At 36.7% G+C, this 24,454-nt stretch overlaps 2 protein-coding genes and 1 long non-coding RNA gene across 4 annotated transcripts in view; 1 reads left to right on the top strand and 2 right to left on the bottom strand.

Moving 5' to 3' along the window:
* LOC149484961 (uncharacterized) overlaps positions 1 to 24,071 on the bottom strand; it is a 208,542-nt gene extending 184,471 nt beyond the window's left edge. The window contains exons 1-2 of the long non-coding RNA XR_016316328.1: positions 23,884 to 24,071; positions 23,201 to 23,616 (exon numbers count right to left, since the gene is read on the bottom strand). This is a non-coding gene — a long non-coding RNA (uncharacterized LOC149484961). The remainder of the gene's footprint in view (positions 1 to 23,200; positions 23,617 to 23,883) is intronic.
* On the top strand, positions 3,416 to 11,139 carry LOC149484968 (uncharacterized). The gene is made up of 3 exons (XM_089700827.1): positions 3,416 to 3,529; positions 3,652 to 3,922; positions 10,511 to 11,139. The coding sequence occupies exons 1-3, from the start codon at positions 3,416 to 3,418 to the stop codon at positions 11,053 to 11,055; spliced, it is 930 nt and encodes a 309-aa protein (XP_089556953.1). The 3' UTR covers positions 11,056 to 11,139.
* On the bottom strand, positions 13,425 to 20,240 carry RpS4 (ribosomal protein S4). 2 transcript variants are annotated; one of them, XM_089701169.1, is made up of 6 exons: positions 20,097 to 20,240; positions 19,501 to 19,759; positions 19,088 to 19,185; positions 18,253 to 18,424; positions 14,170 to 14,299; positions 13,425 to 13,587 (listed from the first exon to the last, which is right to left on the bottom strand). In XM_089701169.1, the coding sequence occupies exons 1-6, from the start codon at positions 20,097 to 20,099 to the stop codon at positions 13,458 to 13,460; spliced, it is 792 nt and encodes a 263-aa protein (XP_089557295.1). In that variant the 5' UTR covers positions 20,100 to 20,240; the 3' UTR covers positions 13,425 to 13,457. The 2 variants fall into 2 exon arrangements, with proteins under 2 accessions (XP_089557295.1, XP_089557296.1); XM_089701170.1 differs by having other exon boundaries at positions 20,008 to 20,140.
* Positions 24,072 to 24,454: the final 383 nt, after the last annotated feature.

Raw genomic sequence — 24,454 nt, forward strand, 5'->3', positions numbered from 1 at the left:
GTTTCGTTGACTTCGGTGATTGGTTCATGTTACACCTTTGTTACACAGGTAAATAATATAATATAATAACTTTAAAAATAATCATAACTAACTAATTCATTATAAAAATATTGTATATCTATAGCTACAAGACTCTCTCTATAAGAGTTTATAGAGAGATATTGAGTTAAGTTTGAACGGTTTTTTTTTTGGAAGATGTTCTTATTAAGCAGTAAGCTCTTTTTTCTGTGTTTTACAAAGCTAAAAAATGTTGCTGAACTGAACTTTTCCACCAATAATGTGCGAGGATGTGTAGCGAATGTGTTTGCAAAGAACCACTCATATCGCATCATTTAGTTTGAAGTAGGTATGAAGCGTTTAGCGTTTGAAGCGATTCTATATCCTCGCACATTATTTGTGGAAAAACACCCTAAAATACCTAATTACCTAGAATTAATCCACTTGGATATTTTAGTAGTGATATTTTTTGACGTGACAACGTCTTATAATTCGATAGAGCCGGTTGCACGCACGAAAAAACATGACTCATGCGGCGTTACCTCGCTCTGAGGCGTTCCATGTAAGGCTTGAAGTGCAAGCGAGAGCGCGGAACGAGCGACAAAGAAGCACAATCGGACGTTGTCACGTTCAACTATCGTCAGTAAACTGACTTTACAGACAACGAATTTTTAACGGGTATCATTTAAGCTATCACCAATTTAATTAGTTTTGTGTTTCTTAAATAATAGGGTTTGTCCTCAAAATAGTAGATCTGTCACCAAAATGTAGTCACCAAACAATGCAAAATCAGTTCCACAATAAATCACCTAAAATCCTGAGATATAAGGTCTAGTACCAAATAAATGTTTTTGTATGTATTATAATAGGTGTGTCCTAATAAGTATTTAAGCAAACTAATTTAAAGAGATCACCAATAAATCATATTATGTTACTAGAAAATTGCATTAAGTTCAAATAAAAAATTAGGGTTGTCATGATCGTTTCAACCAAAAGATTCTGCTACTTAACTAGACTACCAAGGTTCTAAATTTCCACTGGTAGTATACAGGGTGTAATCGTTAAGTGTGCACAGGCGATTATTCCGTAACTATTACAGATATCAAAAAACTTTAAACTGATATCGAAAGTACTTAACCTAATGAGTAAAATGGCCATAATAAATTTTTAAAAATAATACGAGAAATATCTAAAAAATTAACTTTAAACCCTCCCATACATTTAGTATGAGATATGAATATCCCATGTACATGGGTTGATCCAAAAGTAATGATAATCAATATTAAACAAGGTCATTACAGTTAAAATAATTATGTATTTCTCTAGATAGTCTTCTAACTAGATAATATACTTCGATATTTTTTTTCCTTAACTTATAAAAAAAAAAACTTTGACTTCATCTACAAAAACCCCTCAAAATCGGCCATCACTTCGCTGTCGTCTTAAAATTTCTTGTATCGACGGTGTTTCTTGTGCCGAGGTAAGAGATAGAATTAACTAGGAGCTAGATCTTACAAACAGGGTGGGTGTTCAAGCATTTTCAATGCCGATTTTTGATTGGCAGCCATCGCAACTGACGCTTTGTGATCTGGTGCGTTGTCTTGGTGAACCAACATTCAAGACCGAAGTTTGCCATGTCTCTTTTTCTTACTAACCTACCCGCAATCTTTTAATTTGGTCTGTGTAGTAAGAGCCCTGTGTAGTAGTGGCTACCTTCTTAAAATATTCCACATTTCTTCAGCGTCCCAAAAAACTACGGCTTTAATCTATCCCACTAATTTTCACTTTGAAAATCTTCACCGTCACTTTGGAAGCTCGCATCCAGGCCATTGATTGTTTCTTGGTTTCAGCATAAACATGGTGAACCCAGGTAACGCCCATGGTCACAAATCGTGACAAAAAATTATCCTGATCTCATTAAAAATTTAGAAATTCACCCTCTAAATGTCGAATCGTTGTTTCTTCTTTTCGTCGGGAAACATTCTGGCTCGCACTGTTCACATTAAAATTAATGTTAATACTTGGAAACGTGGCCTGTAGATATAATTTTTTTGTGATAACTTAGTGATAACATGAGCAAGCATAAAACATTTATTTTATATTTTTATGTGCACAGGAAATACCCAATTATCATTACTTTTGGATCAACCTATACATTTAATATGAAAGATTTTAGCTTTTTTTTTGTTTTTTTGGTTTTCTGCTTTAATTACTTCGCAAATTTGGAGGGAAGTTCATTTAGAAACTGTAAATAGAGCTCCTCATTGTATTGCACAATGAGGACGTCACTTCGAAAATCTACTATGAATACAAAATGTATGGGAAATAAATTGTATGGGAGCGTTTAATGTAACATTTTTGGTTATTTCTCGTTTTATTTTTAAAAAATTATTATGGCCATTTTACTCATTAGGTTAAGTTCTTTCGATATCAGTTTAAAGTTTTTTGATATCTGCAATAGTTACGGAATAATCGCTTGTGCACACTTAACGATTACACCCTGTATATAAATTATATTTAAATAAAATTTTTAGCAGAGTAGTAAATAAAACAATTAAAGTCAAAATAATCAATATTTATTGTTTAAAATAATTACCACTGAACAATCAGCGCTGGTTTAAAATAGCTGGCTTATGGCTAGCAGAATAGTAGATAAAACACTTAATTAAAGATAGAAATTAGATAATTAGAAAGACAGAATAGTAAATTGATCATTTTTTCATTAAAATTATAAATTGATGTATTAAATTGGTAACGAATACTATTAATTTAATATCTGAACGAAATAAAATGTTACTACTGTATTGGTAACAAAATATCAAATAAAAAAGAGTCGCAGTCAGGGATCGATAATCGATTTATTTGGTGACAGATCTACCATTCTGAGCACAGAGCTATTAAGTAACAAAACTGTTATTATAAGAACGAAGTTTATATTCATGTAATGCAATATAATTTTATTGGTTATCGAACTCTTATTTTACACATAAATTAATATTAATTTGATAATTCATACCTGGGAACAATTTTTGTTTATTTGAGAACGAAAATATTTCGTGGTGATAGATCTATTTATTAGGTGATACAACTTGATGACAAATATAAATATAAGTAAGGAATCTAGAAGATATAATAGATGCAAAGATTTATTTCTGGGTTTCTGCCTTCGCTAAGGCGTGAAAAATTGCGGCATTAGCGGTTCAGCAGACAAGTGGCAAAATGTGGGAGGGGCGCCGGTGCAGGGTGAGGTCGGACGGTATTCAATAACAATTGTTTAATAGCGGACGGATTTGCGGAGGGTGTTCCGCCGAATTTGGCGACAGCCCTCGCACCCTCCGCCCTCTCAGTTATATAACACGTGTCTCGTCCCGGCCGGCGCACTGTCCCCGCGCCTGCGCCGGCCCGGCCACCTCGCGCGATGGATCGGCGCTCACGGGTGCTCACGCGGCGCGGTCTGAGGCGCGGCTGCGTCTCCGACACCTTCTCTCTCGAAGACCTCGCGGAAGCCGTCCTTGACTCCACTCACGATAACGTAAGTAGCAACTCTTGTAGCTATTTGTTTCACCCGATATTATAGTAGTTTAGTGCAAATTTTATGGAGACACGTACATTTCGCAGCAGATAATATCTCGTTAGACAGTTGTGTGTGTATAGAGTTACTACGTCGCGCAGGTGTACGTGGAGCTGGACGCCGTGGGGCAGCTGACGTGCCGCGGCGGCGCAGCGCGGGCGGCGCGCGGCGCGGCGCTGGCGGCGGCGGGCCCGGCGGCGGGCCTGCTGCTGGAGCCCGCGCCCGCCGCGCCCGCGCGCCTGCGCCTGCGCCTGCTGGCAGACGCGCCGCCGCACGCCGACCTCACGCTTTGGTTCCACGAGACCACGCTAGCGCTGCTCGACATGCCCTTCCTCACGCTGCGGAACATTACTGGTGAGTGACACCTCTTACCTACAATATTTATTATAAAGTTTGCTTATTGTAACGAAAAAAAACCTATATCTAATATCAAATAATATGTTCTAGCATCTTTATTAGATCATACATTGCATATAACTGATTCAGGCTTGTTATTGGAAAAAATAAAATTAAGAGTTCCCAGAATTTCCTCACGTTGCAGATACACGTTTGAAGTGGTAACCTATTAAAAACTCGAATTTCTATTACCCGAATCTTAAAACCCCGAAAACGGTTGTTAGAACTTTTAAAAGACAGATGTAATGAATGACAAATTTTTAAAATTCCTTTTTTAATTTCCCAGATGAATCAATTTCCAGATGCACCAAAACCAGATTTTTAAAAAGTATTTTTTTGTTTCCCGTATTCTCATAATATACAGATCTCATTTTACCAGATTCTCAAAATACTTTTTTTTGTTTCCCATCGTACCATTTTCCAAATAAACTATTGCCAAATTTTCATAATCTTTTTATTTGGTTCCCATATAATCGTGATTATACCTTTACTATAAATAAACATTGTCAGTAAATTTATTGTTTTACTTGTCCATTACAGACCGGTTTTAGTGTCAAAGTCGACTCAGTAGGTTAGGTTTGAACTACGACGCTTTAACTGACTCGCTATTGTTTTACTTGCCTATTACAGAAAGGTTTAAGTATCAAATTCGACTCAGTAGGTTAGGTTAGGTTTGAACTGTGACCCCCCATGCACGAGCCGAGCGAGCGAAGCGAGCGTGCCGCGGCAGCGGCCGGCGAGTGCCAGAACCGACTCGCTATTGTTTTACTTGCCCATTACAGAAAGGTTTAAGTGTCAAATTCGACTCAGTAGGTTAGGTTAGGTTTGAACTGCGACCCCCCATGCACGAGCCGAGCGAGCGAAGCGAGCGTGCCGCAGCAGCGGCCGGCGAGTGCCAGAACCGACTCGCTATTGTTTTACTTGCCCATTACAGAAAGGTTTAAGTGTCAAATTCGACTCAGTAGGTTAGGTTAGGTTTGAACTGTGACCCCCTGGAAGGATTACGTTTTGCTGGATATAGTTTATTTGAATTTCAAAAATCTGGACATTGTTTGTCTGGATATCAATTAACTGTATTTCAAAAATTTGTGTTTTAAAAATCTGGCTTTCGTGCATATGGATTACGGTCATCTGGATTTTGTGCATTTAGATTTCGTATGTCTGGAACTCATTCGTCTGGATTGAAAAACGTCGTACAAATAAAGAAATGGGCAAATGAAATTCGGAGTTGCGATTAGTTATATGGCAAACAAAACTTCGAAATTTTAAAATTCGGGGTTATGAAAAAATGTCCAAACGTTTTCTGGATTATGATATTCGGAATATTAAAATTCGAGATTAAAATAGGTAACCGTTTGAAGGCACTCCCTGTAATACAAATTACGCCAAGAATTTTTTTTTAAAAAGAGCAGCTAAATTTTATAATCATAAATTATTAAACATCGATATTTTTCAATGTTCTTGAAATAATTATAGAAATTGTACGGTGCAACCGTACAAAGCGCATCATCATTTTTTGTATATCACAGCATTTTCATTTACATATACCTACCTATGTAGCATTAGTTCACATTAAAACGTCGCGAGCCGCGTACGTGTGTAACTCTCATTACAGCATAGCAATAAATCATATTATCTTAGCAGCTTAGTTTTAATTAAACAGCAGCAGCATCCCCAGGATCATTTTATGTACGTAATGTGTAACCTATGAGTAATTAACATTATGTATTTAGTTTTCTAAGTTTGTAATGAAATGTGGGCTTTATTTATTATTTTTGTTATTATATAGGTAGATAGATTAGGTAGCTGTTCATTTGCGTGAGGCTTGTTTTTTTTTTATATGTGGTTTTTCTTTTTTTTCTTAATAATAGAACATGTTGTGTGGTCTATGAATTTTAGAACTTATTTATATGAAAGCATGTATGACTGTTATGTTCTTAATTCTTATACAAATAAAATAAAATAAAGTGTGTGCGTGTAACCTTTACGCGCGATTGAAGTAAAACGCACATGTCAATATAACCTTGTTATTGAATATTATAAAATGTCGCAATTGTCAGAAAATTTATTTTTAATTTACTTATTTTAAAAGTAATAAATAAACAAGTATATTTAGAGATTTTCAAAAAATTTTGCAATTTAAAATAATGTTTTTAAAACTGTTGAATTTTTCATTCACTTTGCTAAGTATTCACAATTGATCCGTTTGAAAATTTGAAAATAAATAATCCTAATGGATTATGATATTTGCCACTAGCTGGCGTATAAGTCAAGAAGCGTGTAGTATATGACATATACTTACAACCAATCAGAATTATTATTTTTAAATGGCGGAAACTACACAGCGTTACTTCCGTCAGAAAAAAAATCTGAGTTACTCTCTAGTCGCGCCTAAAGAAGTTTTACTTCAAAAATAAAATAAAATTTTAGATTGATAATCCGTCGACAAACTAATCCTTATTATTTTAGGTAGGTACCTATATTATTGAAGTAAAACTTCTTTAGGCGCGACTAGAGAGTAACTCAGATTTTTTTTCTGACGGAAGTAACGCTGTGTAGTTTCCGCCATTTAAAAATAATAATTCTGATTGGTTGTAAGTATATGTCATATACTACACGCTTCTTGACTTATACGCCAGCTAGTGGCAAATATCATAATCCATTAGGATTATTTATTTTCAAATTTTCAAACGGATCAATTGTGAATACTTAGCAAAGTGAATGAAAAATTCAACAGTTTTAAAAACATTATTTTAAATTGCAAAATTTTTTGAAAATCTCTAAATATACTTGTTTATTTATTACTTTTAAAATAAGTAAATTAAAAATAAATTTTCTGACAATTGCGACATTTTATAATATTCAATAACAAGGTTATATTGACATGTGCGTTTTACTTCAATCGCGCGTAAAGGTTACACGCACACACTTTATTTATTTGTTTTAAACAATTAGATGACAGAGCCAATTTAATAGGCAACATTAATTGACGTCTATCAATTTTATCCTCAAAGAGAGGTAACCTGCTTAAAAACATCGATTAAAGTGAATTAATCGATACGGACTTGAAACATTTGTCAATCGAACTCGAAACACATGTCAATTTTAAAATTCATCAGACGAATCCAGGGATTCGCATTCCCAGTAATATACTTTCTTTTGTAAATTTAAGGAGCAAAATAAGACAAGTATAATACATAATTAAAAAACACAACGCATTTATTAATTTATGATGATTTTTTTATTCACAAGTAATCAATGCATTCGATTCTAGATGTCAGATTTCAATTTTTAGAGTAACGTCTCTGGTATTTAAAAAGAAAAAAGGTTTATTGACACAAAATTGTAGCGACGTCAGTTCTTTAAATCAGAAATCATCATCATCATCAATACATATAATAAAATTCTAGAAAAGTGGTGTCTGTACACTGAAAATATGTAAAAAAGAAATAGCAGGGGTTATTACTAAATCGATCCCAAACCCAAAACTGTTGTTAAAAAAATTTTTGTCTGTTTGTCTGTTTGTCTGTTTGTCTGTATGTTTGAACACGCTAATCTCAGAAACGGCTTATCCGATTTAGATGCGGTTTTCACTAATATATTGTGGTGAGCTTCATTTAACGTTTAGTGTTTATTTCATGTTAATCGGTTCATAAATAAAAAAGTTATGACCATTTAAGTAATCACAGCGAACATTTGCTAAGGCCACACCCCGGACACTCCATACAAAATGATCGTTTTGACAGTCACACTGTAGAGACTGCAAATGTGTGTGTTAAGGCTTTATGGTTGGCACATATTTTGTGACTAGCGTAAAAAAAAATTCGCGTTTTTCTGATGAAATACATCCGTAAACAGCACAATATCTAACCATTTTCTACGAAAAACGATAATCACAAATCCAAAATAATAAAATTACTTTGTCAATTTGATTAATGTTGTCAATCTTCGTTGCGTATCGTCCTTGCAGAAAAATATGGCCCATTTTATGTCTGATCGCGCGGGGGTGAGGTAAGTTTAATTTTGGCGGGAGGCGGAGAGTGTCCGTTCTGTAGCGTTTAGCTACTATTATGTATTCTGTGCTAAGGCATTCTATACATGAATTACTTTATTACGTAAATTATACGCTAAAGTTATTCCTTGACATGTCCAGATGATCATATCGAAAGTCCCCAAGCGTGGGGGGGGGGTGCTGGGTGGGTTATGCTGAGGGGGTAGTAGGGGGGGTCAAAGGACCTTTATTTAGATTTTTGCACAAATAGCATTATGGTTACTTCTAGGTAAATTTTCTATATAAAAGGTCTTTGAAGTTATGTCGTAGGTATTATATTTTTAACCCCCGACGCAAAAAGAGGGGTGTTATGTCCGCTATGTGTGTTTGCGTATCTGTCTGTGCCACCGTAGCTCGCTAACGGGTAATACGAATTAGATGCGTTTTTTTGTTACATTAGTTGTTTATTATATTATATAGGGGTAAGTGGGAATGAAAATAATAATAGTTTAAAAAACTAAAAAAACACGCTTTTTATAGAAAACCGAACTTAAAAATAGAAAATTTTATCAAATTAGTGTATTGTCATCGGTCCTCAATAAATCTACAAAGTTTGAACGAAATCTGGCCGTTAAAAGTGGGTCAAAATCGCGCCCAAAGAAGTCGGTTACAAACATACAGGTGAAGCTAATATAAAGCGTGTAATAAAAACGAATGTTAGTTGTTAATGTAGGTTGTTAATATAGGTTATACCCAAGTGATATATCAAATGAAAATAGACGACATGTCAGAAACAATTAGTCAAATTATATCGAAATCGGTTCATCAATTTATTTGATATAGGGGTTAAAGTGGGAATAAATAAATAAATTTTATCAAATATACTCAAGTCACGTATCTAATGAAAGGAATGACGTGTAAAGTACAATAAGACATAATATTTTATCAAAATTGGTTCATCCATTTATTGGATATAATATGTAGGTATAAAAGTGGGAATAAAAGTTGTCGAATATACCCAAGTGGCATATCAAATGAAAGGGCATGACCTGACGTGAGAAGTATAATGAGGCATATTTAATCAAAATCGGTTCATCCAATAATTATATGTAGGGCAAAAGTGGGAATGAGAAAAACGAATGCTGTCTGTTATACCCAAGTGATATATCAAATGAAAAAAGACGACCTGTCAGAAACAATTAAGTAGTCCAATGTTATCAAAATCGGTTCATTCATTTATTTGATATAGGGGTAAAAGTGGGAATAAATAAATAAATTTTATCAAATATACTCAAGTGACTTATCTAATGAAAGACATGACGTGTAAAGACATGACGTGTAAGACATATGTAAAGACATATATAATAATATAAGAAATATTTTATCAAAATTGGTTCATCCATTTATTGGTTAGAGGTATAAAAGTGGGAATAAAAGTTGTCAAATAATATACCCAAGTGGCATGTCAAATGAAAGGGCATGACCTGACGTGAGAAGTAATAAGTATAATGAGGCATATTTAATCAAAATCGGTTCATCCATTTATTGATTTATAGCGGTAAAAGTGGGAATGAATTATCGAATGTGGTCAAATAATATAATCAAGCGGCATATCAAATGACGTGTGAATTACAATTAGTCATGTTTTATCAAAGTTGGTTAATCTGTTTATTACATATAGGGCACCTTAGGGGTGATGGTGGGGATAAATAATCCAAATGGAGTACCAAACGAAAGGTATGTACATAATATATAGGTATGATTAGACATGGCTTAGATCAAAATCGGTTCTGCAAAATTTCCACATCCTGGAAATTTTGAACTCTTCTGTACCTAAGTTTTATAGGTCAGTTTAGTAATAAATTTTACTAACAGTTCTTTTGTGTTATTATTTATTTTATTTCTTAACTTTATAATAATGTGTAAGTACTTATAATTTAGTTGTATATGATAGTACGTGTTTCAAGACGTGTTTACTCAATAATTGTGTGTTAAGTAGTAACTACTATGCAGTCACTATTCCACGCGGACGAAGTCGCGGGCACAGCTAGTTGTTTAATAAGTTTAGAATGGTTTATCAGTAAGTAGATAAAATCAAATCTTAAAATTACTTGTATCGGTCATTATTATTATAAATATGTACTTAATCGTAATTGAAAAAAGTTAAGCAAATGTGCAGTTCTAACTAAACGAAATATCATGTTATTCTATATGTCGTCGTTACTAGGTTATGTTGTTGAATTTTGTTGAACTGTCAAATGTTGCCTATTAAAATGGCTCTAATGCTAGTAAATATTAAAAATACTAATTATTATCAGTTGTCCTTATGCGTAAACCTGTCGCTTTGAATGGACCAGTTTACGCACAGTGTCCCATGAAGGATGACATTTATCTCTCCGAAATTACCATCATGATTCATGAGACTGTTGCGACTGCCCCGCACTCTATCCAAAGTAGACGCTGTTTTTTTGTGTCATCGCCCAGAAATCGTTAGTAGATTATTATTGTTCATTCAAATTTTAGAATGTTTTATTAATATGGACCGAACATTTCAGATAAGAAAAATTACGTTTGTCACGAATGTGGAGCAGAATTTGAACAGCCCAACCCGCTGAAAGTGCATTTATTCCTCAAATGTCAGCAATTCGACCAGAGGACGTTTTGGTCGAAGTGTATCGGAATTCTGCAAGCACACGAAGCGCGGGCGGCGCTGGGCTGGGCGCGCGTGTCGGCCGCGCCGGTGACGTCGCCCGCCGAGCTGGAGGCGCTGGCGGCGGCGTGGGGCCGCTCGCGCGACGGCCACGTGTGCCTGTACTGCGGCAAGCTGTACTCGCGCAAGTACGGGCTCAAGATCCACATCCGCACGCACACGGGCTACAAGCCGCTGCGCTGCCGGCACTGCCTGCGCGCGTTCGGCGACCCCAGCAACCTCAACAAGCACGTGCGCCTGCACGCCGCCGCGCCGGCCCGCGCGCCGCACGCCTGCGCGCTGTGCGGCAAGGCGCTCGCGCGCCGCCGCGACCTGCAGCGCCACCTGCGCGCGCACCACGCGCTCCCCGACCCCCCTCGCCCTCCTCACGCACATAGCCCCGCGCTGTGACCCCGTGCAAAATACTTTAGATGACAATTTAGATAAAAATTGTGATGTATATGATATTTGAATGTTATATTTTTGTTGCGTAAAAGTAAATACTTAATAAGTAATTGTGTTGTTTTATTTTGAATAAATAGACGAAAACTAAGGTTTCCTGAACCCAAAAATGTAGTTTATATACGTGCTTACCTACTTCGTAACTATTTTCTCGTCTCCGTCTTTTTTATGTTGAAATATAGCTGTGCTCCGCGGTTTTACCCGCAGCGCTCCGCTCCCAGGCGCGGTCCCAGGGGGGTGGTCACGGGGGACATGACCCCCCCCAAAATCGTACTCGATAAATTAGAAAAAAATCTTATACTGTACAAAATATTTAAAAAAAAACTGGCCAAATGCGTATCGGAGTCACTTGCACACCTAAAGTTCCGTTTAAAACTGTTATTAATCCCTTGCGAATTATGAATCCATGGGGGGGTGGGGTAGCATACCTTTCCAGCCTTGTGACCCCCCCCAAAATTTCAGACTGGGACCGCGCCTGTCCGCTCCTATTGGTCTTAGCGAGATAATATTACGTATATAGCCTTCCTTCCTCAATGAATGGGCTATCTAACATCGAAAGAATTTTTCAAACCGGACCAGTAGTTCCCGAGATTAGCAAACAAACGAACAAACTTTTCAGCTTTATAATATGGATTAAGTATAGATTTAAATCACTAGATAACTTTAAGTGATTTGATAAGTTCTGTAGTAAAGAAAATCAGTCGGGAGAGACTATAGACTACAGGCGGCAGGCCCATGTTGAAAAATTTATGGGTCATTTGGTGACAAGTGACAACCACCAGATGACCTATCTAGAACGATATAAGAGCATAAAATAATAAGATTCAGCACTATGCTGTCACTTGTAAGCTGTCCACCTGAGTGCAGATGAGAATTCGAAAGTACAGGTAGAGATTTTTTCCCCTTGTCTCCATGATTTTTGTACGGCGTTGCGGAATAATGATTAAAGCAGTATTGAAACAGTATGACACCGTACAAAAATGGTGGTCACAAAGTCGGAATTTATTTTTATTTTCCGACAATTGCCGGGGTAAATTTGGTCATTTGATTTTGTATAGTAAATTTGTACGGATTCGACAAAAATATTTTAAGAACCAATACCTACGTTAAAGATAAAAATAAAAAAAATATTGCGGAGTATGTAAATTATGCATGAAGCATGGCATATTAATCTATACGAATGTACAAGTAAAGAGAATCTTCTGTGTATAAAAATGTCAAAATAGCCTAGTTGTTACAGGCAGACAATTTTTAAAAATTAGTTTAACCGGGCGATAGTAGATCATATTATTGTAGGTTAGGTAAGGTTACAATTAGGTACGGAACTTCGTCATATGTGTAAATAGGTATTTTAACTTTTATTACAGAATACTTACATAATAGTAGCTAACGCTGCTTTTATGTTGGTTTCACAAAAACCTCTTACATTTGAAGTTAAAGCTTATACATGCGCTAATAACCTTGACCATACTTGACGGATCTCAAACCTCTCCCGCTGCACCTTCTTTTTTCCTCGCATTTTGTATTTAAAAAGATACCAATCAGTGAAACAAAAAATCCTCGTCAGGGATTGTTGTGTAACTGATAATTTATTAAACATAAAATTTTCAGAGCTCTAAGTCAGCAGGTTACGAAGTTTATAGAGTATTTGCGGAAAAATCGATGACCACGGCACATTTTTTTTCTAGAAATCTATTAACTTTGGAAAAAATTCCTCGCGAGCAATTAAAGATCAAAGACCATCCTATTTTATATATTTTTTTCGGTATTGTGCTTTATGTTGTACCAGACTTTATAGAGGTTGAACATAGTCGAAATTGCCGGGTAACGCCTTAATTACTGTTCGGCGGGCGCCCGGACTCATTTGTACTACGTACCGGGACAAATATTTATTTTATTTGCTCTAGAAATTGGTGGCTATACTTTTCCTGGCATTTTGAAATTAATTTCATCATAAAAACACCTACAGGCCGTTGAATCGACCAGTAGGATGTTGTCATCTTGTATTATAATACTTTGCAAGCTTGCTTTGTCTATACAAGATTTCCCCACTTAAAAAAAAAGTACTAATACGTAAATAATTTTATGCATAACAAATTTTCTTTGTGAAAGATAGAAAAAAAAAGCTTCTTGAAAGCTTTGTAGAATAAATATTTAGATTTTTTTTTATAACAGAAAACAATAAAAATCGGTCCTGTATCTTCGGAACATTTTCTCTAAAATACATTTTGATAGTATAGACTACGTACTACGTAGGAACTATTCAGCAATCTGCGGTATAAAGGCGGCTGAGGGGGTGTATCAATGAAAGGCGGGCGTGTGGTTAACGTTTATTGTTAGGGCTAGGGGGGCTAGTGCGCGGCGACCTTGGCGGCGATGCGCTTGTCGCGCTCCTCCGCGATGGTGAGGCGGATGCCCTTCCCGCGCGGCAGCGAGATGTACGCCTTCGTGCCCTTGCCGATGATGAACACGTTGTTCAGCCTGCAACGCGACGCGTTCACTACAGTTCTTACACACGAACGGCAGAGGCTACTTCAGCCGTCGCCACAATATGTCGTTTGACGGCATCCGTTTTTGCCTGCCGTCGACATGTAGCGACGGCTGAAGTAGCCTCTGCCGTTCACAACTTGCCGTTCATCTGTAAGAACGCTTACTGCGGATGATTCGACTCGGTAAGATTGCTATAAGGAGTACAAATGGGTAACATGCATTCGGCCATGCGCGCATAATGTACGCTGTTGTTTTAAATAGTAAAGAGAGGTCCTTTATTAGTTGTGAATATGAACGGTTAAACGCGTAAAGGGGTTCTCTATTTATTAAGTTTTCTGATTATTAAATTGTAGCTTATATGAAATGTTTGTATTTTTAACATCTATTGAATATAAGTATCAATCCAGACAACCAATGTCGCTTTATGTATCAATCGTTTGGAGCTAACGATTGGACGAGTTCAAACTATTGACTTTCAAATAATAATGTTGTGACTGACAAATAATGGACAATATTTGCAATAAAATAATATAGCGAGTATAAAGTGAGATGCAAGGCATGGACAGTGCTCACCTTGTGGCGAAGGTGTGTCCGGTGGAGTCCTTGATGTGCACGATGTCGAAGGAGCCGGGGTGCCGCTCGCGGGACACGATGGTGCCCACTCGCCCCAAGTTGCGGCCGCCCGTGATCATGCACAGGTTACCTGATGCCATACCATTACTATTACTTTGTGAACGCCAAACTTCTTTCCTTCACATTTTTAAAAACAAATACCTATTATTTTAATCTTTAAAATTGATTTTATATGAAAATGTTCATTGCTGAGCAATTGCAACTAATCACTTAGTTACTTTGCCCAATTTACACGAGCGTAGTAACTAAGTGATTAGTTGTTGGTGTAGCTTGTCACTAACTTCAAACTATTTACAAGGTCAGCGAGCCACAACTACGCTGTCAGGTATCACTTGTCGCTTAGTAAATAGGATCAATATCTTTTCACTTTTACCACCAACACTAATACTAAGCACTTATGCCACAGTTTATACTTTCTATTATAAAATTAATATTATTTTCTATTATAAAATTAATATTATATTATTAAGGAATAATTTTTTTTTTTTTTTTTTGTTCCTTCTTTTACTGCAATCTGTCTCCTTGGGGGACATTCAGCAGTATACTGGTTGGTGCTTATAATGCTGGCGCGCACAGCATGTGACCTGTGTCACATCCTTATTGTTTCAACAGTATCTGTGTTTACTGTGATTGTACGAAGTCTTGGGGTATTTTGCGCTTTAAGCGTCGCGCATTGGACATGAGTGACCGGGCCAGTGAATTTGGGTGTTGATCTATACGCTCTTTGTACGCTCTAGTATAGCGTACAATTTCTTGCTTTACAGTGGGCATGCGTAGGTCACGATGTAATAGATCGTTAGGCACGAACCAGGGTGCATTGGTTATCATGCGTAGTGTTTTATTTTGAAATCTTTGGATGATTTCTATGTTTGAATGGGAGGCAGTTCCCCACAGTTGTATGCCATATGTCCAGATGGGCTTGAGTATAGCCTTGTATAAAATCATTTTATTTTCTAGGGACAGTTGCGACTTTCGTCCAATCAGCCAGAATAGTTTGCGCGTTTGGATGCCAAGTTGTTTCCTCTTGGTGAAGATATGTTTTTTCCAGGTAAGCCTTTTGTCCAAATGCAGCCCAAGGTATCTCACATGATCTGCCTGGGGGATAGGAATGTTGTTCAGCGTGACTGGAGGACAAGAGTCTCTTCGTAAGGTAAATGTTACGTTTACTGACTTTGTTTCATTCGCTTTTATCCGCCACTTTTTAAGCCAGAGGGATATCTCATTTAGGCCTTGTTGGAGTATTTCTGAGGCTATTTTTGGGTTGTTATGTGTAGCTAATAGAGCGGTATCATCAGCAAAAGTTCCAGTAACCAAAGATTCAGATGTCGGTAGATCCGCAGTGAAAAGAAGGTATAGTATGGGTCCAAGTACGCTGCCTTGCGGAACTCCTGCTTTTATAGGGCAAAGATCTGACAGTGCATCTCCTTGTTGCACTATGAAATGGCGCTGCTGGAGGAATGATTCTAATATTCTGTAAAGGTAGTCTGGTAGCCCGTTTTTTAGTTTGAATAGCAATCCTTCATGCCACACCCGGTCGAACGCTTGAGATATATCTAGGAATGCACTGGCGCAGTAGGATTTACTTTCTAATGATTCCATGATATGTTTTGTTAGTCTATGCACTTGGTCGATGGTAGCATGCTTACTGCGAAATCCAAACTGGTGATCGGGAATTAGCTCCTTTTCTTTGAGTATCGGCAGGATGCGTTGCAATAGCAGGGACTCGTATATCTTAGATGGAGTAGGTAGCAGGCTTATGGGCCTATATGATTTTGCTTCCTCAGGTTGTTTCTCTGGCTTCAGCAGCATTATGATTTGTGCGACCTTCCACTCCAAAGGAAAGAACTGCATTCTTGTCATTGCATTAAATAATGACGTAAGGAAGATTATGCCAGATTCAGGTAGTTCTTTGAGTATACGATTTGTGATAAGGTCGTATCCTGGGGCCTTATTTGGGTCAGATTTTTTTATAGTCTGGGAAACCTCAGATTTGGTAAATTTAATAGACATATCCTGCGTACCTTTTGGACTGCTTAAGCGGTTAGTAATTTCTACTGCATCTTCTGGTGTGCCGTCATATGGGTGAGGAGTGAATACAATTGAGAGATGTTCCGAAAAGGTTTTGGCTTTCTCTTCGTCCGTCCGTGCCCATGTACCATCTAATTTTCTTATAGGATGCGATACATTAATGGGCCGTTTTAGTTTCCGGGTGGCTTTCCATAAAGAATAATCCGAGGAAACAGTGGCATCCAGGCCGGTGAGGTAGTTGTGGAAACCATCATTTCTATCTTTCTCCAAAGTACGCTTCAGTTGTCTGCTAGCGTGATTGAGCTGTTTTTTCGCAATAGGGTCTCTGGTTGTTTGCCAGCGTTTTCGTAGTCTCCTTTTATTAATTATTTTTTCAAATATATGTTTTGCTACATGGGTATCCTGATTTCTAGATGGTAGAGGTGGGGTCGATGACCAAGCTGCATTTTGCACACACTTGGTGAAGTAAAGCACCGCTTCTGTTATATCCTCCTTCGATTTTAGACGAACTGATTCTTGGAATGCTTGATCTGTGAGTTCCCTGAATAGTGACCAGTCAGTTCTATTGTTATGCAGAACGCATTTCCTGATGCATTCTTTAGGGCTTGTACGCAATTCTACAATGATCGGAGAGTGATCGGAAGATAGGTCCCAGCAACTCTCACACGATATGATGTTCTTTGCAATTCCCTGGCTGACACAAAAGTCTATAACGTCTGGGATTTTTCTCTTATCATTTGGCCAGTAGGTCGGTTGACCAGACGATACCACATTCATATTTAGTTTTTTAATGCATTTGAGCAGCTCTCGTCCTCTAGGAAGGCTAAGCCTGGAGCCCCAAAGCGAATGCTTGGCATTAAAGTCACCTCCTGCAATGAATCTGCCACCAAGTGATTGAAAGAAGTTGCTAGTTGCTAATAAAATTAATAATAAAAAAGGAATAATTTTATTTTTTATTATTAATTTTATTATAAATAGTTGCAGATCTCTTTTTATCTATTCTATTTTAGAAAATAAATCTTTTAATAATTGATACAGTTTACGAAACTAAAAACACGCCTAATCATGAAATTATTGTATTGTCACTGATTTACTAGTATTACATATAATCAAAATTTAATTTGATATTTTTGGTTTTATGGCATTCAAATGATTTATAAATAAATTTATAAAGAATAGAAAAAATTCGCGATTCAGCGAGTCACGAGTGGCCGAGTTGGTCAGGCATCCGCCCCGGTTTGGCGCGAAAGCATGCGGGTTCGTGTCCCGCCTCGTGATTGAATTTTTTCTATTCTTTTTAAATTTATAATCAAAATCGAGTTTAAAGGAAATGAATTCTTTATATTAATATTAAATGTGTTAGATCCATAATTTATCAATCACATTTACTCGTAACAGTATAGATTGTCTAATCTAAAAATGAACGCCCCTCCACTGTGTTTACGCTCACATTCAAAGTACGTGTATAGACGCAATACACACAAATTGGTCTGCCTCATTGGTCGTTCAGTCCTCCAGTCCTGTCCATGCCCGAACGACAGGACCAGTTGGCCAACTAGTGCATAAATGACGCGATGCACGACAGAACGGACGTGTCATTCCGTACATAGCGCACTCTCCCCGCCATACAATGCTAGGCACCTGAACTGATCGCCCGATTAGTTGACAAATCAGTGCGCGAAAGTCAAAGTTTGCAGTAGAATCGCCGCGCGCACACATATAAAAGTGGTTCAGTAATTATTTGTCCTCACACATTGAAACAATGAAGTTTAGTGGAAGGGCGTTCATTTTTAGATTAAACAATCTCTACAAACAAAACAATTTTTTTATTTCGGAATTATAAACTCAATACCAAATTCTTATTATCTTATAGAAATGAATTGAGTATAATTATGGATACTTATAAATGTGGTAATCAATCTAATATGTACTAATATAAAATAATTATGTAAATTATAATATTAATTTGGAGGATAAACACAAAAGATGTTGTACCGGACTCAAACTTGATGTAGTCCATGATCTTGGTGGTGGCGATGTCCAGTTGGATGGAGTCGTTGACCTTGATGAGTGGGTCGGGGTAGCGGATGGTGCGCCCGTCGTGCGTCACCAGGAACGGCACGCCCTTGGGGCCCGTGCCCACCTGCCGCACCTTGCACAGCTTGTACTGCAACACACAACTCTATTGTACACTACACTACGTGCCATGGGACCTCCACACACTGGCCAGCATTAGCCCAATAAATGATTGTCGATGTTGGCCGCCATTACGGCGATTGTGAATCTACAATGACGGCCGATCAAATATTTAGGCCCCATACTAAACTGTGATTCCCTTTACTCGCCTAACTTTACCCGTTGTGAAGAGGGCCCATCACAGCGACATTTAGTCATTTTACCCCTATAACAAATGCTTGGAACTTCATTTGCAATGCTCGTCAAAATTATCATATTATAAGGTTAAACTATTCATCAAAATAACATTACATGGTTGTGAATTGCAGGGCACTTTCTGCACACCCAGGTGGGTTGATGGTAGGAAAATGATCAATAGGTATTGAACTGAATTTGTGTAACCATTAAATCCCACTACAGGTTCGAATGTCATGTACCATTGGTTTGTTTTACCTAAACCATGGACAGACATACTAATGGACATTATAATACTAAAAATATCTTGTTGACTATTGCAAACTATCAACATAATTTATGTTTCCAGTCAATTGTATCAAGAAAAAAGTGCATAGCTATCAAATATTGGTAATGTACTTTAGAGCAACCTTTTCCTACTTGAGCATATTTTTATATTTAAATAATAAGAAAACCATACCTTGGCTTCTTCTGGGGTAATCCTGTGAATCGTGAAACGACCCTTAACATCATAGATGAGACGGAATAACTCGTTTGTCTTCTCAATAGATACAACATCTGAAACATAATATGGAATCATTTTAGCTTGTGTATAATCTTGATTCTTAATGATGGTTGGAATAGACTGCGACTTTGTTAGTAGGGTGTTTATCTTTTGTATGGGTTACACATAGAAAAAATGTACATATTTATAAATAACAAGTTCATCAAATCTTTCCTTTTTAGAAAAATTCCAGAATTTGCTATAATATAATGTTTGTTGCTATAATATAATAGTCATAATGAATGCCACGTTAGAAAAGCAAAATTCTCCTGAGTGCTCTCAGTTACTCGGTTCATATCAGATTCCTCATAAGGTAGACATAAACTTACCCATAAAACCAGCTGGATATGTGGGATCTGTGCGAACTTTTCCATCAACTTTGATGAGACGTTGCTTCACGATTTTGAGCACTTCATTTCCGGTGAGCGCGTATTTTAGCCGGTTCCGCAGAAAGATCACTAGCGGTAAACATTCACGCAGTTTGTGCGGACCGGTGGAGGGCCGAGGTGCGTACACACCCCCCAGTTTGTCCAACATCCATGCTTTAGGCGCATTTAAACGCTTCAAGTGTTTCTTCGGTCCGCGTGCCTAAACATAACATAAACATTAACCTCCAAGATCAACCGAAAATGCATTTACTTCACGATCCGACCCTATAAATTTGTTTAAAACAATGCGACGAATGCACATTTAGATATTGTAACAAAAGATCAGAGCATTATTGATGTACAGAGTTTACTTGACACTTTCAAAACACAAATTTACATGATCTAAAAATGAAAAATATTGAAACAATTCTGAAAATAATATATTCACATAAACAATAGTCAACACACCATGATGTGGGTTTTATTTTAAAAACCAAATTTATAGTCAAATTCTTGATTTAAATGGATTAAATTCGTAAGTTTTGAATCTAACTCACCATGTTGGACACAAATTTCAACAAGAAAGAATGAAAACGTCAACTTGATACGTCAAATCCATTTGACAGTTGACAAATATTTGTCAAAAAGCTTATACAGACACAGAGCAGAACAGAATAAAGCCAAATAATCTTCTTGCAAATAATTATTATCACCTTACTATCACGGAGGTTGTGAATCTTAATATATATAAATCTCGTGTCACAATGTTTGTCCTCAATGGACTCCTAAACAACTTAACCGATTATAATAAAATTCGCACACCATGTGCAGTTCGATTCAACTTGAGAGAATGGATAGTTTAAACATGTAGGTACCACGGGCGAAGCCGGGGGGGACCGCTAGTTAAATTATATTTATCTTATATTAAGAAATTTAAAAAACAAGTTTTAATAATATATTATTAAAACCATGATTAAAACATGATTTTAGAAATTTTTTCCAATCGTATTTCCCACAGGTATTTCCACTTGATTACTGTTACGAAATAAGTTCTTAGAAAAAGTTTAAATTTGTTCTCACTCACAAAACATAATATTATATTTGTACAATTAATTATTAATTATTCATAGAGTTAAGTTGAAACTGTCTTAAGGGGACACTGAGTAGACTGAGCTAAACGCACGAAGGGTTCCGTACTATAGGGACCCCTTAATATGTATGTTTTTTTTTTTATTTTTGGTATTAATTATTATTGTTGTTATGGCGAAAACGGAAATACATCATAATATTTTGTGAAAATTTCAGCTTTCTAGCTATCACGGTCTATGAGATACGGCCTGGAGACAAACAAAAAGTGTATGTTTTTATCTATTTACAATTTCAAAGGTATTCATCTCAAGATAGGATCTTATGAAGTTATAAGGGTTCCTTGTTGGACTATGGAACCCTAAAAACAAATTCGATGTCCACCGTCTGTGTATCTGTATACTTAGATATTGAAAACCACGTCACGTCATGGAGTAAAGACAGGATTTTGATATATTTGATTCCTGTCAAAGAAGTTTCACTTCTGACACACACGCCCTCATTTTAAATGTCTAGCCTTGTTTATGGCGGAAGCACACGTGAGGTTGGTGAGGTTTTTCGTTACTAAATTTCTGGATTCGGTCCCCGCGCTTAAGGCCCGCGATAGAAGCTATGCAATAGCTTAAAAATCAAAACCTTTCATATTAAATTTTTTGAATAGTCATATTTCATACTAAATGTATGGGAGCGTTTCATGTAAGATTTTTGGATATTACTCGTTTTATTTTTAAAAAGTTATTATTGTCATTTTACTCATTAGTTATAGTACTTTCAATATCGGTTTAAAGTTTTTTGTCAACTGTTATAGTTCCGGAATAATCGCCTGTGCACACTTAACGATTACACCCGGTATAGGTGGTTGTTAATTATTACTGGTTAATTACAACTTTTACTATACTCAAGTTAGCAAGATAACGAAATAAATATTACCTACTCAAATTAATTAGTTTCATCAGCATCAAAATATTTATTGTATGATTCACTGTAAGTATTATAATTTTCTGGATACCACCTAAATCGTAGAGTTTTTTTATAGTAAGGGAACTGAGAAAGTGCAGACTGCAGAGAAGACAGACAATGTATACAATGTGCTTGCAACTTTGCAATGTGCATTAAACTGTGCTGTGGCGTGTAAATTAAAGCGCCTTATTCACGGTCCATCCCCGCTGTACGCCAGCTCAAGGCTGCGGTGCTGGATGTATCATACTCACTATCGTGCGCGCTTGATGCGCTATCGTGCATGGCATTTAGGGTCATACTATACGAGCGGTTTTCCCGCCGCGGGAATCCGCTCGCCATAGCTGCCGCAGACCATCAAACTACACGGGACGTGGTTTATCGCTGTCTTCTGTTCATTTGAACATCACGAGCGAGCGCCAAGGTCCCGCGCCGAATGACGTAACGTAGCGGGAAACCGCCCATGTAGTTTAAAGTGCCGTTTATCAGCGGCGGTTTGACGCTGCATGCGGCGGTCGTATTTGTCCTGCCTGTGAACCGCGACGGGAAACCGCGCAGTGTAGTATGCAGCATACAACTTTCATATTAAATTGTGACTAGTGTGGTTCAGAAGCGGATTCCCGCGGCGGGAAAATCGCTCGTATAGTGTGACCCTTAAATCGAACGAAGTTTATGAGAGGACGTGTGTGAAAATGTCACCTGCATTATCAAAACCTTTTTTTCTGCTGTACAGCAAGCCTATTCACGATCGAGCACGCACGATGCAGGACCGATCTGACGTACGTCCGCGCTATTCACTGTCCATCTGCACTATGTTCGCGGTGGTGGGGGAGCTCGCTGGACGAAAAATTGGTCGTGCACATCCAGCAACATAATAATAATAATTATTGACGTACGTCAATACTATTCACTGTCGTTTTGCGTCGTGCATCGTGTATGACCTTAGCGGGACGTACAGCCAAATGGACCGTGAATAAGGCGCTTAACATTATCTATATACAAGCATAGAGAGTAGAGACTACAATTTAGTTTGACTCTGTGGTTCTCGGAGCAAATAACAAGCCTGGAGAAGTAACAATTAATTGAACGTTTCTTATATAGTGGCTCTCTTTTATTCAATACCCTAATTAATGCGATAGAAAGAGACAACACACTGTTATCTGCTTGGCGTTCAAATCCACATGTAGCCACTTTTTGTTCTAAAAAGGTAGTGCTTGCCTTTACTTTATCGAATACTAAAATATCGATAAATAAAAAAATTAAGTTATAAAATTGCTTGAAGATAATTTAAGATTCGTTTAATTTTGAATTATGGATAGGTAATTTCAAATTTTAAGATTCGTTTAATTTGGAATTATTCATTTACGATGCGTATTGACTGCCTTGCATTGTATGGTAGTGGTATTTATAAAAAAATATTATTAGGTAGTTATTTCGGTTTAGGTTGTTTTTATGGTTTCGTAAAAAGGTACGTATTTTTTCCTGTTTTCATAGATTCATTCATAGAATTATACGGAACCCTTCGTGCGCGAATCTGACTTCCACCTAGTTGATCTTTTTACAAATCAATAGTCGTATCCTACTAATATTATAAAAGCAAAAATATATAAGAATGGACATATTTTGATACTCTTTCACGTAAAAACTACTGAATGAGTTTTTATGGAACTTTACAATTATATAGTTTAAACATCAGAATAACATATAAGCTACAATTTACCACAGGAAAATAACTCATTCCCACAGGAAAAAATTGGTACAAGTTTAAAATAAATTGCTTCAAATAAAACAAATAAACATTTATTTTTTTAACAACATTTTATTTCGATACTTAATTACCAAATTACAATATTTATTATTTAAAATAGATGCCACCTTAAACTTGTGGCACAGCATCTCTGCAAATCACTTTACTTTTCTTCCCGTCTGATTCGAAATGATTTGAACAAGGCCGAGAATGTTTTGAAGGCTTCCAATTTTTCCTGTGCTATAGCTTTAACTCAAACATCTTTTAATTGTTCTCAAGCCAGAAACCTGCAAATAACAATAAAATCCATACTTAAATACCTTTTTTTTCTCCTAACCTAAAGCAGTCATTATCAATGAAGTACTTCGTTCCTACTCAAGTATCGATAATTGCACAACACTATGGAAGTTATATTTTGCATTTTTTATAAAAACTAAGCTGATTATGATTTCATTTCAATGATTACGGTTAGATAAAACATAGATGATTAAGAAAATAAGGTAAATTAACTTATTTATCATACAATTAACAAAAAAAATGATCAAAACACTAACCTGTGAAATGACAAATTTCTATCTTCGTCCGATTTCACATTACTACGGCTTTTACAGCCGTAAGCAACACAAGCCATGTTATCTTTAGTCAATTGTCTTTTCATAAAATAACAAATTAAACTAAAACACTCGTTTTTCACTTCAAAAATAATAATTAAAATCACCATGCGTCCGTGACCAGACTGGTCACTGCTCAGAGGAATAAACCTATAGAGTACTTGTATCGAGCGTATACAATTTACATATATTTGTTTCTCTCTATCTAAAGAAAACGTCGTATGAAAGAATGAGATAGCTATAGACTACAAGCTACGTTTCAACATAGTCATGGCACCATTTTTACTATAAGTACGTATTTAGATAGATAGAAGGTGATAGTGATGGGATGTGCTTCCATCGATAAAATCGTGAATTCATTTTGCAAATTTTTTGCATTTTAAATAATAAAAAAAAACAAAATTAATCATAAATTTCAGTTGAATACATTATTTGTTTAATCCTACGAATATAATAAATGCGAAATTATGCGAGAATGGATAACCTTCTCTTTCATTGCTGAACCGATTACAAT

This window comes from Colias philodice, chromosome 11, assembly GCF_061535455.1.
Source record: "Colias philodice isolate Cphi_HAF_F1 chromosome 11, ilColPhil1 Martin Lab GWU primary, whole genome shotgun sequence".
NCBI lineage: Eukaryota > Metazoa > Arthropoda > Insecta > Lepidoptera > Pieridae > Colias > Colias philodice.

What these genes read in the sequence shown, in the direction of transcription:
- LOC149484968 (XM_089700827.1), top strand. Translation starts at nt 3,416, where the DNA reads ATGGATCGGCGCTCACGGGTGCTCACGCGGCGCGGTCTGAGGCGCGGC. An exon ending in TTGACTCCACTCACGATAAC is followed by an intron (nt 3,530 to 3,651) that starts GTAAGTAGCAAC and finishes GTGTGTGTATAG; the next exon opens with AGTTACTACGTCGCGCAGGT. An exon ending in CACGCTGCGGAACATTACTG is followed by an intron (nt 3,923 to 10,510) that starts GTGAGTGACACC and finishes CGAACATTTCAG; the next exon opens with ATAAGAAAAATTACGTTTGT.
- RpS4 (XM_089701169.1), bottom strand. An exon ending in TTACCCCAGAAGAAGCCAAG is followed by an intron (nt 18,425 to 19,087) that starts GTATGGTTTTCT and finishes TGTGTGTTGCAG; the next exon opens with TACAAGCTGTGCAAGGTGCG. An exon ending in GGACACACCTTCGCCACAAG is followed by an intron (nt 13,588 to 14,169) that starts GTGAGCACTGTC and finishes GTCGCGTTGCAG; the next exon opens with GCTGAACAACGTGTTCATCA.